The sequence below is a fragment of the Cupressus sempervirens genome, chromosome 7 (genome assembly GCF_028749045.1).
Source record: "Cupressus sempervirens isolate cs-2001-9-10 chromosome 7, ASM2874904v1, whole genome shotgun sequence".
NCBI lineage: Eukaryota > Viridiplantae > Streptophyta > Pinopsida > Cupressales > Cupressaceae > Cupressus > Cupressus sempervirens.
In genome coordinates, this window is record NC_143124.1 from 670,701,844 (window position 1) to 670,718,423 (window position 16,580).

Here is a 16,580-nt window from a genome sequence, read left to right on the forward strand (position 1 = left end):
TGTTAGCTTCAGGAGGTCAAAGTTGGTGGTGTACCATCCCACTTACACCACCATTGAACTCATGAGTGATCAAGACAAGATTAATCACAAACTCGGCTCCATAGTATATCTCCTTCATCTACTTATCTTTGTACAGTACAAACCATAAGTCCTTTTGCCAGCATGTCTTCAAAAATCAAGGATTCTCTAATGAGTTTATCTTCAAATATCTCTCCAAGATTATCTTATGTAGAGTTTGATTATAGCACTCTCTAAAGTGTTCTTCATTCTCATCTTTCACGGGAGTAACTTGTTTATTCTTTAGGAATCTCATCAAACATGGTATCTTCAAAACTAAGAGGACTTCACAAGTTGATCATCGAATGGCATTTCAAGTCACAATGTATCTGGTGGTCTAAGTTGATGGTCTTTGGGATTTGATTCCATTTGCACTTCCTCTATGAGATCTTTCCCTCCCAAAAAAAACATAATAGAGATGATGTCTTGTAGTGCCTTGTCAAATTGTTCTACATATTTGGATCTATCTTTGATATTTTGAAGTTCCTCATTCAACCTATCAACTTGATTTTAAATGCCTTGCACTTCATCAAGGACCACCTCATTAGCATGAACAATAGTTTACCTAGGATTTCTTCCTCTTCTTCAAATTTGTAATGGTCTACTTGTAATTCTAAGAGATTAAAAATGCCTGTCTTCACTTGTTTTCATTTCTCTTTCTTGCATGAATCCTATTGCCTCTTTGATTTTCTTCCCAATATCTTCCCCTTCTAAAGTAATGCATGAAGTTCATCTTCTACTTGTCTGTCTTGATAATTGAGTTTCTCCATGCTATATTCTTGCAAATTATTTTCTTCTTAACCGGATGAGGATGTAGTAGGCTCATCTTTTGGTTTCCAACTTGAGTGGTTAAAGTTATCCTCGTTACCTTCCTCTGGTGCCAAACTCATTTGTTCAAGGTATGCACTCTAACTCTTGCTTGTATTTGGTTGGTCAAAATCAAACCATCCCATCTCTTGCTTGGTCTGTTTAATAATATCTCGAGATGGTTGAGAAGTGAATAATAAATATGCCATATTATGTATCTACACCAACCAGAGAACAACATATCTTCCACATATAGTTCCTCCCCACTCAGTCACTCCTTGAAATTCTTTACTAATATATTAACTAGTTTGAAGATATCCCAAAAGTACATCTTCCTCTATAATATCAGCTCAACCCTTGACATAAATGTCAAACAATTAGTCTCATCATGTGCAGTTGTCCCATGAACCCTACACTCGCAAGGTATTGCCGATTTAGACAAATTTTGTAGAGACAATTGTGCATTCAAAGCTTCCCAAATCAAGCAATGTCAACTAGATGATTGCCTTGACCATGGAACTGTTTCCCATCCATTGAGAAGCCTCTCCCCCCCCCCCCCCTCCCCAAACCCTATTTTTAAATTTGTGATTTTTCAATTTTTTGGATTTTCCAAACTTTTGAAGAGATCTCTCGCATCTCAAATATAACGTATAAGCTCATTTTTGTTGATAGTTTCTTTGTTCAATCCTCCAAGCACAAATTTTCGTTGATGTGAGTTTTAGTCCACTACAACATACATAATCAAATACTTAGCATTTTGAGATGAAACACCAAATCTCCAACTCTCTCTTGAATAAGGATGCACATATGGTAAACAATGTATCTGGATTGTGTGATCGAATGAGACGACTTCAAGGTTCCTTCTCATTCATGGATTTTCACTCAATTTTAATGATGTGATATGTTGGTTATCACAAAGGTACTCACATTATTCCTTCAATGGATATCAACTACTACAAACTCTTCCAACAACAAACTGCTAAGGGATGAAAAGTTTAGAGAATTATTCTACTCCTAGAATGCAATAAATTGTAAACGTCTTTGTGACTCTATTAGACTTTGTTTAGCCATTGACATCAACCAAGTTAGTGCAATCTCCTAAGGTAGATGTATGATGTTCAAACTATTAACATTCCATTAACACCATCCATAGATGCATATTAATGTGCACACAATACTTGAAGACTTGAATTAAGGCTCATTAGACTTCCAATTGACCACAAGGCAAACGTAAAATCAGCAAGTAGCTAGTGGTATGGATTATGTGAGTCCCAAAAGACTTAATTCACAACAACTTCCATTCAACTAAACATTGCTTCTAAGCAACATGGAATGAAATCCTAATCTAAGTGAAGAAAATGATTTGAGTCAGCAATTATTTTCCTTTTCACATCGCACTTAAACTAAAACAATTGAGACATGCTTTGATGCTTTACTCTTGAGTATTGCTTGTTATTGATGATTTTTGCTGATGTTTCCTCCTTAGTTTATCCAAGATGTCACTCAACTAGAGGATTGGGAGCATGGGGCATATTTTTCTATCTTCTTCCTGTGGGTGTAGTTTCGATGATCTTATGTGTTCTAAGTGCATTAGGTGTCTATGATAAGTGTTTCCTCTTGTTTGGAATGCCACATATACCTCAACCTAATTCATGCAGACACTTAGATGATTTGGAACTATGTCCTTGATAATTGCGTCATGTTTGTTCCACAAGATTAAATTATAATATTATCCTAATTTATATTTATTTGTTTTATTATAGTTTTCATTTTTTCATCAAGATTACAAAAATTAAAAGTGGATCAATTTTTAATTTTTAATGCATTTAGATAATTTTATATTTTATTTTATTTTTAAATTAGTTTTGAGTGACATTATTGATAAATTAATTATAGGTCTTGGTTTGTATAATATTTTGCAAATTGTAAATTGTTAAACAACTTATAATTATCTGTGCCAATTATGTGTCTTCGTCGTTTTTTAGGTAATGAAAATTTCCTCTAATAATTCAAAAGATTATATTAAATATTGTATATGTATTTTACATGTTGTATCCAGTCCTATCCATATTGGGGTTTTAAAAAATGGTTGTATCCATGTCCATGCAACTTTGCTGGAAATGTCAATTCAATTTTCACTTTGCCTTCCATCTCTTTACTGGGGGTTACAGATCCTCTTTGCATTCATTTATGAAATCAAGGGTGTGGAGCCTAAATTGATGGGTCCTCTTTTTAAACTTAAAGCCTTTCCCTTTTGTCGTTTACAATTATCCATTTATGTGTAGCTTTAGCCACTGGTGTTATTTGGCAAAATATGTGGTTATGAATGTTATAGCTCATTTTGTATCCAAATTTCAGTAATTCGTTGCATTTATAAATTTATAACTTTCTAAAGTAAGCTCCTATAGAGCCCACATCAATCAATCTTAAAGAAAATATTGATCACAAGAGGTTATAATCACTTGCACTCAGAAGGTGCTGCTTTATGGTGGGATTTTCGCAGGAGAGATTTGGAAAAAAAAAAAGGCAAAAACAGAGGCGTGAATATGAAAAATTAAACCACATATAAAGTAAATGAATGTAGATTCTATTTATATGTCTAAAATATAGAAAGAGCTACAAAAGCTACCTCCCCAGTGAAATAGACAGGATGGCCTTCTTTAGCAGCTTCTATGGCTCTAAACGTATTTCCAAATTCATCTCTGATTTTATGAGCAGACCATTGCGATGCAGCTGCCTGCCATTTAAAGATTTAATTTTTGTCAAATAAGTAGCCCTGCGCAACAATTAGAGTCAGTAAACTGTAAACCTATCTGTCAATCGTACTGTCTCCCTGTTTTCATAATATTTTGCTGCCTTTGGATGAAATTCTTGTATTAAAAAATGAAAAGAAAATGTAGCTACTACAGTGTCCACAAATAGCCAGCTGAGGTCAGCAGGCATGAATATTGGTTGTAGAGGACTTACCTGGCAATATATCACCTCGTGCAACAGAGCGTAAAGGGGATTTGTATCAAATCCTATCCAGTTTTCAAACTGAAAGACCACAAAATAGAAAAAAAGTGTATCACTAAAACACCTATATTAACTTTTTCAAGTACTTATGCCAATTATCTTAATAGAAACTGAGATGTGAAGGAATTCTAGACTGAATTCAGAAGCATGGTAGAGCAGTGAAAGAACCAATAATTGCATTAAAACCTATCAGCCCAGCCCAATGGAACATTTTCTTATCCAAGGATGAGTTTTCCGGTGTGGGTGGATCTAAGAACCAGTAAACAAGAGTACAAAATCTTGGGAATGAAAGACTTTCGAGAAATTTATAACTACATTGCTAATGCTCAGTACTTCTATCGCCTAAATTTAGTTTCTTTTCTTTTAAATACTGCCCACCCCTACTACAGTTGCAGCCCTACCATTCTGCCTTTCTCAACTGAAACTCTCACACTTCATTATAAACCTTATTGATTGCAATGCCCTTAACTCAATCATCTCTTCCCTGACAAAAAGCTCGTACTTATAGTTATTCCTATTGATTAATCATAGTGACTTATCTTTTTATAAGAGAATATATTAAAAGAAGAAACAATGAAAACACTTGCCTCCCTTTTGAACGTGTAGCTTAGTTGTCTTGGACTTCCAGGTACCAGTATAGGATCCCAAGCATTCTCAAACCTGATTGTAAATGTCATTTAATAAAAACATAGTGTAGGATGGAAACAGGTTGCCGACTCCAGAATTACTACAGTAAGTTTGAAAACCTGGAAATGAATAAAATCATTTACATATAATGCAGCCGTTCAAAACCACCACTTGAACCCAAGCCTGAAAGACCAAGAAGCTGGAGGCCCCTTGGAGTTAATCTGCCTCCAGATGGTAGAGGAACCTATGATAAAAAAAATCTATAATACAGTTAACACAGTGTACCCTATTCTGAGTAACAAATGAACTGAAAATAATAGAGTTACAAATTTGTTGACAAATGTTATAGCTGGGGAAATTGTGGCCCACCCCAATTCCTTCAGACTCTGCCAAGTGAAGAACTACTTCACCAATAACTTCTTTGTCTTGAGGAAATCGTTCATAATACTTCTGGTTCTGCAATAAAACACGCTTGTAGCATGCTCTATACACATCATGTGCAGTACATCCAATATCAATGGGTGGAAGACCTCCTGTTATAAGGACCTGTTTCAGACCTTGAGGTGCAAAGCTTAAGTATGTAACTGCACAGAAACCACCAAAACTCTGCAAATGAACAACAGAATATATATTATTTAGCATTTATCAATCAAAGATATTTTTATTCCTCAAAATAACCATAATATAATTAAATAAGTTAATAACAAATACTGAGATAAATAGCTGCAAAAATATAACTCTGCATTCAAGACGCGGAAATACAAAGCTTTGGAATGTATAATTTGCTGGCATGCACATGTTTTTATTAGGCACATGTAAGGAAATCATCTCAGGAGCAATGTTATGCATCTAGACATAATATCCAGCACACCTCAGGAAGATATAACCTTGGTTTTTACATGTGTCAAAACATAATATAAGGAATCAAAAATGCTTTGGTGTTTTTTAGCTAACTAATATTGTCCAAACATCATCAGAATTGGAAGGTTATTTTTTTTAATAGCTTAATTCCATGTGATTTACTAGTTATAAATCCAAGCTACAATTACAAACCTCATACATCTCTTACAGTTACAAGTGAGAGATCACCAGCACAATGTAAATTCAGCCTCCTCGGAAAAGGAGTGCTTACATAAATCCCTCCATTTTACAAATATAAAATGATGAGGTTTCCACTTGTGTTCATATAGAGAAAGATGTGGAAACATTATTGAATGTTTATTTGAGATTGGCTATCTTTACCAGACCGATCATTCTAAAGATTAGTGGATCGGCTAGTGTCTTTGCACTAGAGGTTTCTTGAATAGCTTTGCAACATGAGCATCAGGTTTCTATTGCTATCTCCTGTATAACTGGGTTGGCTAGTTTCTATGCATTAGAGGTTTCTTTAACTTTTGAATAGCCATGTTAAAAACATTAATATTTGCTGTTTATGGAGTCTCTTGTCCTTGCAATCTACATTAAGCATAAAAAGAGTCCACGAACCCACATGTTCAATTTAATTAATGTTACTTTAGTAGTTGTGAAAATGCAATTAAATTTCTTATTGGAGTGGTATAATATAAGCAATTTGCAGATTGTAGAATACTAATTTCTTATTTGAATTTGCAGGTTATGATCAGGCCGGTTCTTGAATGAATCTGAATTACAGTGGCAATGAAATCTATATGTTCAAATTTGAATATTGATTTTGTCTTCAATTCTGCAATCACCACTATGTACTTGAGAAAGCGTTTATCAATTTGGATGCTTCTCTTGGTTGATCGGGTGAGTATTAATGTTGCTTCCAAAAGACATGTAACCAAAAGACATGTCTCATGTCCGCTCCTGACATGATTTTCTACATAAACAAATATTAATTATTATCCTAATCGGATTTGTTAAGACTTGGCCAAATATTACTTATGCCAAGTCGCTGATCTACATGTGCTATTATAGATCATTGCTCGATCTAAAACAGGCTCAACATAAACATGTTCGATCATTACTTGATCTGTTCGATAAATTCATAAGACCATTTCTCAATCTTGTGAAGAGAAAATAATTATGTTTAGAATTTGCTAATGCAGATTGCGGTATACTGGTTTTTGCATAGAGTTATGATTTGGATATATGGGTGATGGTTTTATTTTCAAAGGTTTGTAATGATTATTGAGCATAGCAATTGTGTATGTATGTATGTATGCCAGTTCACATGGTGAACTGACATACATGCATGCATGCACGTGTGTAATCAGTGCAATCTATCACCCTAATATCTGACCGAAGCTACTATGTATCAACACTCCCTCTTAGCTAGGGAAGATAATCAAGTATATATTAATAGAGATATCACCTAACTTGTGATACCAAAGGATATGAAGAACTTCAAGACACATGACATTCTTCTTATATCCAAGTTATGGTATGTGCACTAACATCAAGTCTCATGTCTACCATAACAAGTCATGGCATATCCACAGATATTACGTAACATAATATCCACCATGATTATCTCATAAGGAACATAATGATCTACAACTGATATCAAGTCACATGATATCTATCAAAATGTTCAAGAGATACAATCATGACATGTATACGAATATCAAGTCACATGATATTCATCATGATAGTGAACATTGTAAAGTCGTCACCTTACAATTTGAATACAAGTGTATATTATCTGAAAGATCGTCACCTTCCAGTAATGTAACAATGGGCCCATAAAGTAATAGAGTTGCACATATGACAAAAGAGTTTGCACATTAAAAGACACAAGCATAGGATGTAATGAGACCTGCTGGTTCACTCTGAATCTATGCTGAAGAAGTCACTTTTTTTTGTTTTGAAATTTTATATTGTTTTGTGTTTTTGAGAATAATGATTTTTTTGTTTTTTTCAGAATATAGAGATAAGAAACTTACAAAACCAAATTGACAACAACTAACTCCAATTTTATTTGCTATCCTCTTATTTGCAAATAATTACAATGAGTATTGAACTATGCAATTAACTGACTGTATAAAAACCTGATAAGAAAAACGATCAACACTAAAGCCTTAAGCTTGATGAAGAATGTGAATTAGCACTCCCAGAAATATAATGCTGCCTCCTGATGATCAACTGTAGCCCTGTGGAATGTGACGCTGACCATATAATTAAATTGCAGCAAGAACTCCAGACACTGATGTAGCAGATTGCAGCCCAAAGAATACTTCTAACCAGCAGTAATACTGTTGATTCTCTACAAAAATTCAAACGCCTAAGATGGGCATCCAACATATCTCCAATTTGCAGCAGTGATATTATTGGTTCCTCACAAACACCTACAATTCTCAGCTTGGAAATGCAGACCAGAAATCAGTAAGAGGCACGATTCATTGGCAATGAAAGCCAAGTCCAAGTGCAAGCCAGATTTGGATGATATCTTCAATTTCCCTAAACTCCACACCAAAAACCCTTGAGCTCTCCAATTTCATGAAAACATAAGCATATATGAGATGGTTCAATTTCCTTCAAGAATGTATTTTATAACATTTTAAATCCCAAAGCTTCTTCCTCACACTAGATGCTATGTAGCTTTTCGAATACACTTTTCACTGACAAATCTTCTTCAACACACCATCAAATTAGAACAAGTTACTTATAAAGTCATTTATTAAGTTAGACTTTATAAAAACTTTCAATATGCATCACATTATTTAAGCTCAATGAAACACTGAAAAGATTGGACTCAAGGTGTCACAATTGCACTATCAAAAATGGAAACCCTACTCACCTGACTTACTATAAATAGAAAGTCCCACAAACTGAGAACCTCAAATCCAAGTGTTAGCTCACGAGGGTGCGATGATGAACAGACATCCCCATTATCCTAGGACCTACAGAATCGGGGACATTACAGTCCCCCCTCCCCAAGCCAAGTGACATCCTTATTTGGTAGACCCTGCCACTTCACCAAAAACTCTCGAATGATTCGTCAATGCAGGTGCCTCTCCTTGATATCCAATACTGCCTCAAGAATCAACTCTAACCTCCCCTCATTATTCAGTGGGAATAAAGTAGAAGATGTGACAACATGTCTGCCTAGCACCTTCTTGAGGCACAATACATGAAATACATTATGCACTTTGTTGTCCTCTAGCAAATCAAGCTCATAGGCTACCTCACCCACACATCTAACCACATAGAAGGGATCATAGTAGCGAGGATTGAGCTTCTCAACTCAACTCTTCCTGACAAATGACTATTTGTAAGGCTGCAACATCAGATGCACCATATCACTCACTTGGAAGGAGAAAGCAATCCTCTGCTGATCAACATACTGCTTATGTTGGTTCGGAGCATTTTGAGTGTTGTCTCTTAGAGTCCTCATAACATCCTAATTGTCCTCCAGTAAGTCTTCTATATTGGGCACCCTACTATCACTAAATAACAAATCCATGAAACTCAAAGGATCATACCCGTACAAGGCTCTAAAAGAGGAGATCTAAATAGACATATGGTGAGTGGATTCCACTTCACCTAGGCTCATTGTGTTGATACATAGTTCTATAGATAGCCCTCTGCCCACTTATTAACAATCTCAGTCTGGCCATCAATTTGAGGGTGGTAACTAGTGCTCAAAGTCAACTCTGTCCCACACAATCTGAACAACTCCTCCTAGAAGTGACTCATAAAACAGCTATCTCAATGACTAACAATGCTCCAAGGTAAACAATGCAACCTGAAAAGCTCAACTACATGTGTCGCCAAAAAATGTAGCGGAGAGAGGAAAGAAGTGCCCATATTTAGTGAGGCAATCCACCACTATAAAAATGCAATCTCTATCTTGGGATTTAGGCAAGCCCACTACAAAATCCATAAAGAAACACTCCCACTTCCTCTCATGAATGGGAAGTGGTTGTAGTAAATCAGTTGGATAAGTATGCACTTGTTTGTCCTGTTGACAAACAAAGCACTCTTTGACATACTGTTGAACATCTGACTTCAAGCCCTTCCATGTGAATCTCTCCTGAATCTATCTATAAGTCTTAAAGAAACCGGGATATCCAACCAATGGAGAATCATGAAAGGCCTGCAACACAATCTGCACGACACTCGATCTTGGGACGAATAAAATCCTCCCCAAGAGTATACTTGTCATATCTATTGCTATCAACAATACCAGATGCCTACCAATCTCTGGCATACTAAATAATGACCAAGTGTCTCCAATCCTTGGATATCTCTGTAGTAACACGTAAATGGGATCCTTGTAAGAGTGCATCAACTACTTTCTAAGCACCCTTAATATAGGAAATATCATAATCTTATGGCTGAACCATGTTGACCCACTTCTGCTGCATCTTATTAAGATCCCACTGTCCAAAGAAATACTTCAGGTTATTTTGGTCAGTTTCGATGCAAAACTTACTGCAAACTAAATACTAGCTGAATTTGGCCAAAGCATGCATAATGGCCAACATCTTTTTATCATAAACGTTGAAAGCTTTCTCAGGACCCCTGAGCTTCTTGCTCTCAAATGCAATAGGGTGGCCATCTTAGGCAAGAATAACACCAATGCCCTCACCTGGTGCATTACAATGCAACTCAAAAGACCTCAAAAAGTTCAGCAATGCTAGTACTAGGCATGATGTCGTAATCTTCTTGAACTTCTCAAATCACTCTTGTGCTTAAGAGGTCCACTCAAAAGAACCCTTATAGATCAAATTAGTAAGGGGGGTTGCATGACGAGAGACACCTACCACAAATCTACAATAGACTGCACATTAACCAATAAAGCCTCAAAGTTTTTTCAGGTTCTCCATTGTAGGCCAATCATAGCACAAACCTTATCAGGATCCATGCAAACTACCTCTGCACTGATAATATGCCCAAGATGCAAGGAAGCCCTATCCAGAATACCCAAAACTGTATCCAAGTGTGCTACATGATTATCTCACATCTTACTATATATATGAGTATTATTAAAGAAAACCAAAACAAATCTCATCAACTGGTTGTGCAAGACTCTGTTCATGGTAGACTGGAATGTCACGTGGGCATTAGTCAAATCAAAAGGCATCACTAAGAACTCAAAGTGACTGCAATGACACCTCAATGTCGTCTTCTCCACATCCTGCTCCTGAACTCTAATATGGTGATAACAAAACCTCAAAGCAATTTTGTAAAAGTAGCACACCCCATATATCTCATCAATGCATGGGATAGGATACCGATTCTTAATTAGCCTTCTACCCAACATCTAGTAATCAATGCACATCCTAAGTGTACCATCCTTTTTCTTCACCAAAACAACTATTGAAAAAAACTAGGACGTACTCGACCTAATGTTAATGGTAGCTAAATGATGTGCTCTATGCCTCTGTCAAGTGGTTTGCTAGGTGATAAATCAATAAAAACTTTAGAGTGTTTAGTTCTGAGTTGTTGTACATCTAGATGATAAGATTGTTTATCTATCCCAAGTGTAGCTAATATCCTACACTCAGTTGCCCAATAAACTATATCATGCTCAATGAGAAGCTGCATCTGTCTAAACGAAATCAGCTTCAAATTGATGTTCTTGATATCCTTAAGGATGTGATTTTTTCTATTCATAACAAACCTCATTTCCAGCTTCTTAGTGCTAAGATAAATATTCTCTATAATATGTAACCAGCTCATACCAAGAACAACGCTAGTGCCTCCCATGTCAACAACATAAAAATCTGCATTAAATGCATAATTATTTAGCTTCATGGGAAGCTCAGTAATCATCATGCTACACTTAAGAGTGTAACCATCAACCACATGTACTAATGCCCTCAAACTCCTTGGTTTGAAAGCCCATCTTGGAAACCAGCCATGACTCAATAAATGCATAATTATTTAGCTTCAAAAGACAATCATGTTTTTCATCATATGGACCCCTACCATAGAAACAAAGCCTCTTCCTCCTTAGATCATTTAGTGTTTCTTGATTGAAAGGGGTGGTCATAGGTCTCTTAGAGTCAGAATTATCAACCTTCTTAGGGGTTGTCTTACTAAAATAATATATATCTTGAATATATTTATAAGTATAATTCAATATAGGGTTATGACACAGACCTGACTTGCAAAACCATTTTTCTAGTCCTGAGCAAGGAAATTGCTGCTATGAACAGGTCAGATTTATATATTTAATTGAATCTTTCATTTCATAGCGAATATGCTTACATTGTACTTAAACAAATGAGTTATGTTTGCAATATACATTCTTCTCAGCACTATATGGTTGTCTACCATGAAATATGAAACTTCTACGAGAAAATATTCTATTTGTAAACAATACCTATATTCAAGTGATCTGTCTGTTGAAATGTCCGTGGTGTAAAATGCAAAACATGATGTACAAATCAATAAGGAAAGTAAAGTCTTGGACATAATGCCTGAACAAAATAGTTAAGGAAAGTGTGAAGAATTTGGAGCAGAACACGGTAGGACATTATAGAAGATATGGATTTCCCTCAAGCGGACAAAGCAAGCCAAGCAACAACTTGTGTCATCATTTGCTTCAAGCATCCAAGACATCTTTCACTAAGGCTGAACATCACAAAAGATAGACTTTTGTTTGCACAAATAGGAGCCACTTTTCAGGTGAGAATTGGTATGGATTTCCTCCAAGACCAAGTTCTCCATGATTGCAAGAAGACATTACTACTTCAACAAGGCCAATCTCTATCTTTTATCTTTGAGGTCATGAGTTCCAAATCATCCTTTTTGTAAAAGTGACTTGTGTCACTTATTGTAAATAAAGTTAAATTGTGGGCTCTACACTATTAAAGTTAGGTAAATCCTAACTTGTTTTCAAATAAGTAATTACTCTAAGTGATCACTTGTACAGCTATGTTATGCAATTATGCTAAGTGTTTCCCTAGGTGGTTATCCTAAGTGGTTACCTAAGTTGTTACCTAAGTCATTACAAATTAGTTATTAAAGATAGTCTATAAATACAAGGCCACTTTAATGTAAAGGAGACTTTTCGCAAAGGGGAAACTTCGGAGAAAGTTTCAACGAGATTATATTAGAGCTTTTGGCTTGACATTTTGTACCCAAAGCTTTTGAATTGTATATTTTGAAAAGGATAATAAAGAATACATTTAGATGAGTTATTGTTAGTGATTTATCATATGTTAGGTTAGTAATATCTTTGTGTGTTTATGAAATCCACTTATTCTTGATTCAAATGACATATGCAATCAATGAAATTATAACCATACCCTGGTGCCTTGGTTTGATGTGATAAATCAACTTGTTTCCATGTATTTTGAGATGCATTTTCCTTGTTTCCCTATTGCATATCTAGACTTATTTTGTGCTCAAACCCCCTTTGTAATTACTATCAATCATGAAGTCCCATTTGGTATTCATGTCTCCCAACCAGGCTTTTGTTGTGCATACTCTTTTAGTTTAGGTTTTTCTCTTTTATGTACTTTTAGGTTAAAGGTATATAAAAACTACAAATACCCATCATACGAGGGAGTTGCCCCCCTCAAACACAGAAGAAGATTGTGATCTGATTGCAATCTCTCCAACTGTTGGTGCAAATGTCACTATTCTTTGTACAAACAGGGTCACTTTCAGAGAAACAATCAAAGTGATAAATCTAGTTGCCAACACCATACGAACTCTGTAGGAAACTTCTACAACAATTCAAGAGCCTAGAAACAATCAATTTTATTCATACAAGAAAAAGTTGCTTAGCAACTATGGAGTCTTTTGATTGATGCTTTTTTCCAAAGGCCAGTAATTAATCATTAACGATTATAACATTCTTAATAATTGTAGCTGCAATTTATGAATCTGCTCTCCAACCAAAATTCAATCGTTATAGTTATTTTGTGGAATGCAATGGACTACTAAGTTACCAAAACCTGAAGGACCCAAAAAATTTATACATACTTTATCAATTAGATCCATCCAAACATTATTTGAAATGTTGTTAATTTCTCTTCTTTCCAATGTAAAAATTAATTATGTACATCCTACCAAATTCCCTTCTTGTTGAGCCTGTCCACTAAATTTAGAATTTATTTAATTGTTAGTTCTGACCTACGACAAGTAACTTATGCATCCATTTGGGTGCAATTTTCTTATTTGACTTGTCAATTAACCAATGAAAACAAAAGTATTAAAAATTTACTGCATGTGAAACATTATAGTTCATTATCCCGCATATTCTTTGGGGCATTTGGAAAGAAATGAACAACAGAATTTTCAAGGACAAGGCTTTGCCTCCTAAGGTGGTCTATTCTAAAATTTAAAATGCCATTCTAGAGAATCTTAATGCTAAAGGGGTTGGTGGTCTCAATCCGAGGATGGTTATTGAGAACATGCAGGTTGGGAATTTTCCCGATAAGATAAAATAATGATATTAATGTCCAACAAGAGACCAACAAGGGTCTAGGGGACTAAAAGATACAATAGTACAATGAAGACAAGTAACTAGAAGGAGCACCAAATGGTGACCGGAAAAAAAAGCACTACAAAAAGGGAAAAGAAACAACCAGAAGAAAGAGGGAAGGACCATCAGTCCTTTCTTGGTACAAGGAATTCCCATACAGAGGGATAAGGACCAGGACGAGCAAGGGGTTGGGCCCAACTCTGTCTCTACCTTTGAATAACTGTGGGGGTAGGTTGTTGTTGTCCAAGGAACCCAAGTCGAGGTCTAACCAATCTGGTGTGTCCGAAGGCAGGCAAAAGGGGTCGTTTCCTGCTCTCGGAAGTGGGCGTGGACGAAAAGAAGTCTGTGATGAGTCGATCCAAGGTCTAGTTCTGAGGGAACCGAAGCGATAAGGTGTGATCTTTGAACTGGGAGGCCTCCCGAAGGTAGAGCACAAGGCACTTCTAGTCAAAGTAACTAAAAAATACAGAGGAATCTGCAGTCTCTGAATAGGCAGTGGAATCTACCTCTGATCTCATAGTAGATGGGACACCTGAAGATAAAATGGATCTCTATTTTTGTCTCGATTAAAGTGCAAAGGCTGCAAACCCATACCTCTCTAGTCAGGTGGTGATCGGTTTAACAACGAAGTCGGTGGGGTTCAACTCTAAACGACCGCAAGACGATGCAGTGGGCATGGCACCATCGGTGGTTCAAGTAAGAGGGGCGAACAATGATACCATCCCGAATCTCCAAAAAATGCTCTGAGTAGAAGGCCATCCGAGGGCGTAAACTGCCGGGAGGGCTAATCCATGTCATGGAGATGTACTGCCTGTAAATGTCGAGTCTGATGTATCCATTCAACTCTTGCTGTGAGGGGAGGAAATGAGTGGTAGCACCCAGCGAGAACTGGTATGGCAAAAGGCGATCAATGTCAATCCTGATCGAGCTCAGTAAAATAGTGGTCTAGGTATACCAAGAACGAGCCCTAGTCTTCCCAACCAAGTTGGCTATGTCCCATGAGGAGCAATAAGCAAGGTACGAATATCTGCATCGGCCCACAAACGAGCCCGTGAAGCCTTTGAGGTAGTGAATGAACCAAATCAAGCTGAAAATAGCGTTGAGCATGAAAGGATGAGCCTCGAACTCAGCCAAAAAAATACTGTGTGGAGTGTAACGGTGGCAACGGATGATCCAATGGAGGAGAAGTATCTACAAACACTCGATTGAAGCCTAATCGGAGTCAAGAAGAGATGAACCCCAAACCACTATACCATAGAGAACAGTGGGTCTGACCAGAGAGTCCAATAGAGAAAGCTTGGACTTAGTGTCCTGGAAGTGGTGTTGGAAGCACTACCTCTCTAGGAGGGCGAGAGATCCCATCCCCTTGGCCACACTAGGAAGGTGGGCTAGTCTCATGCTGAAACGAGGGTTAGAGAACTTGACCCCCAAATAAGTGTATGAAGAGACAATCTCAATCTACTAACCCTCAAAGCTGAAGTGGAGATGTGAAGTCTTCAAGCAGTCGAAGAACATGACCTGAGTCTTGCTCAAGTTCACTGACAACTGGCGCTGATCACAAAACAAAGCAAGTTGATCAATAAGCCTCTGAAGCCCCTCCAGAGAGTAGGCCAAGAGGACCACATCATCTGCAAAAATGAGAATGGAGATCAGAACCTGGTGCAAGTAACAACTATCCCCAGGGAGCGAAACCTCACTGAGGAAGGACTCAAACTCATCAATATAGATGCCAAATAGTATAGGGGAGAGCGGACATCCCTACTTCACCCCGATGGTGTTGTGTATCGGATCGGAAAATCCCTCCGGAGTCCTGAATCTGCCAACCACCATCTTGTAGAGTCTCATGATTGTCGTCACAAGAATGTTAAAGAGTACCAATTATCTCTGAGTCTTTGAAAGAGAGCCCCTTAGGCACCGAGTCAAACGCCTTACGAAAGTCTACAAAGCAGCAATAGACTTTCGCAGAATGGCGTCATGCCTCCTCAATGATAGCCAGTAATGTCAAGATATAATCCATGGTCTGATAGTCTGCATGAAATCCCACCCATCCACTAGCACGGCACTATCACCTATCAAGCTATCTAGTAAGGATAATGTTCAACACCGTGGCATAAAGCTTGGCGAAGGTATGTCCAATCATGATGGTCCTATAATTACCGGGGTCCGAAGCCAACCCGGATCTATGAATCGGGTAGATCACATGTCTCGACCAAGAAGTAGGGAAACTAGTACAAACTGCCATGTTGAAAAGCACTGGAAGAATGGGGCACAAGATCGATGTACCAAGCTTGAAAAGCTTGGCCTAAAAACCGTCTTCGTCGGCCACTCTGTTGCATTTCATGAGTCTAATGGCCTCCCCAACAATGGAGGGAATGAAATGTAACGTCCCCTTTTTTTGGAACAGTATAATTCTGTGTGTTGGCTCATTTCGCCTAGGTTTAAGGGGCGGAAAGGTTCTTTGTGGGGTTCAATTCAAGGTTTGGCCTAGGCATGTCCAGTTTCAAACCCATCGAAGCAGTTTGGCAGGTTGTCCAGATACTTACTATTTTTAGTAAGTAAACAGAGTGCAATATTTTCAGTACCTCATTGTTGGTTTGGAAGCATCTCGCCGAAAGCTTTCCAACAAGCTATTGCATGTGATTATCTGAGTTCATTTGGTCAGCTATTT

The 16,580-nt window shown here is 37.2% G+C and overlaps 1 protein-coding gene across 4 annotated transcripts in view; it reads right to left on the minus strand.

Moving 5' to 3' along the window:
* The window catches only part of LOC149548448 (alpha/beta-Hydrolases superfamily protein), a 65,346-nt gene that overhangs the window by 21,531 nt on the left and 27,235 nt on the right, over positions 1-16,580 (minus strand). For all 4 annotated transcript variants that reach the window (XM_089792514.1, XM_089792516.1, XM_089792517.1 and 1 more), the window contains exons 6-10: positions 4,876-5,112; positions 4,650-4,750; positions 4,467-4,539; positions 3,832-3,900; positions 3,494-3,601 (exon numbers count right to left, since the gene is read on the minus strand). In XM_089792514.1, coding sequence (XP_089648640.1) covers positions 3,494-3,601; positions 3,832-3,900; positions 4,467-4,539; positions 4,650-4,750; positions 4,876-5,112 — 588 coding nt within the window. The remainder of the gene's footprint in view (positions 1-3,493; positions 3,602-3,831; positions 3,901-4,466; positions 4,540-4,649; positions 4,751-4,875; positions 5,113-16,580) is intronic.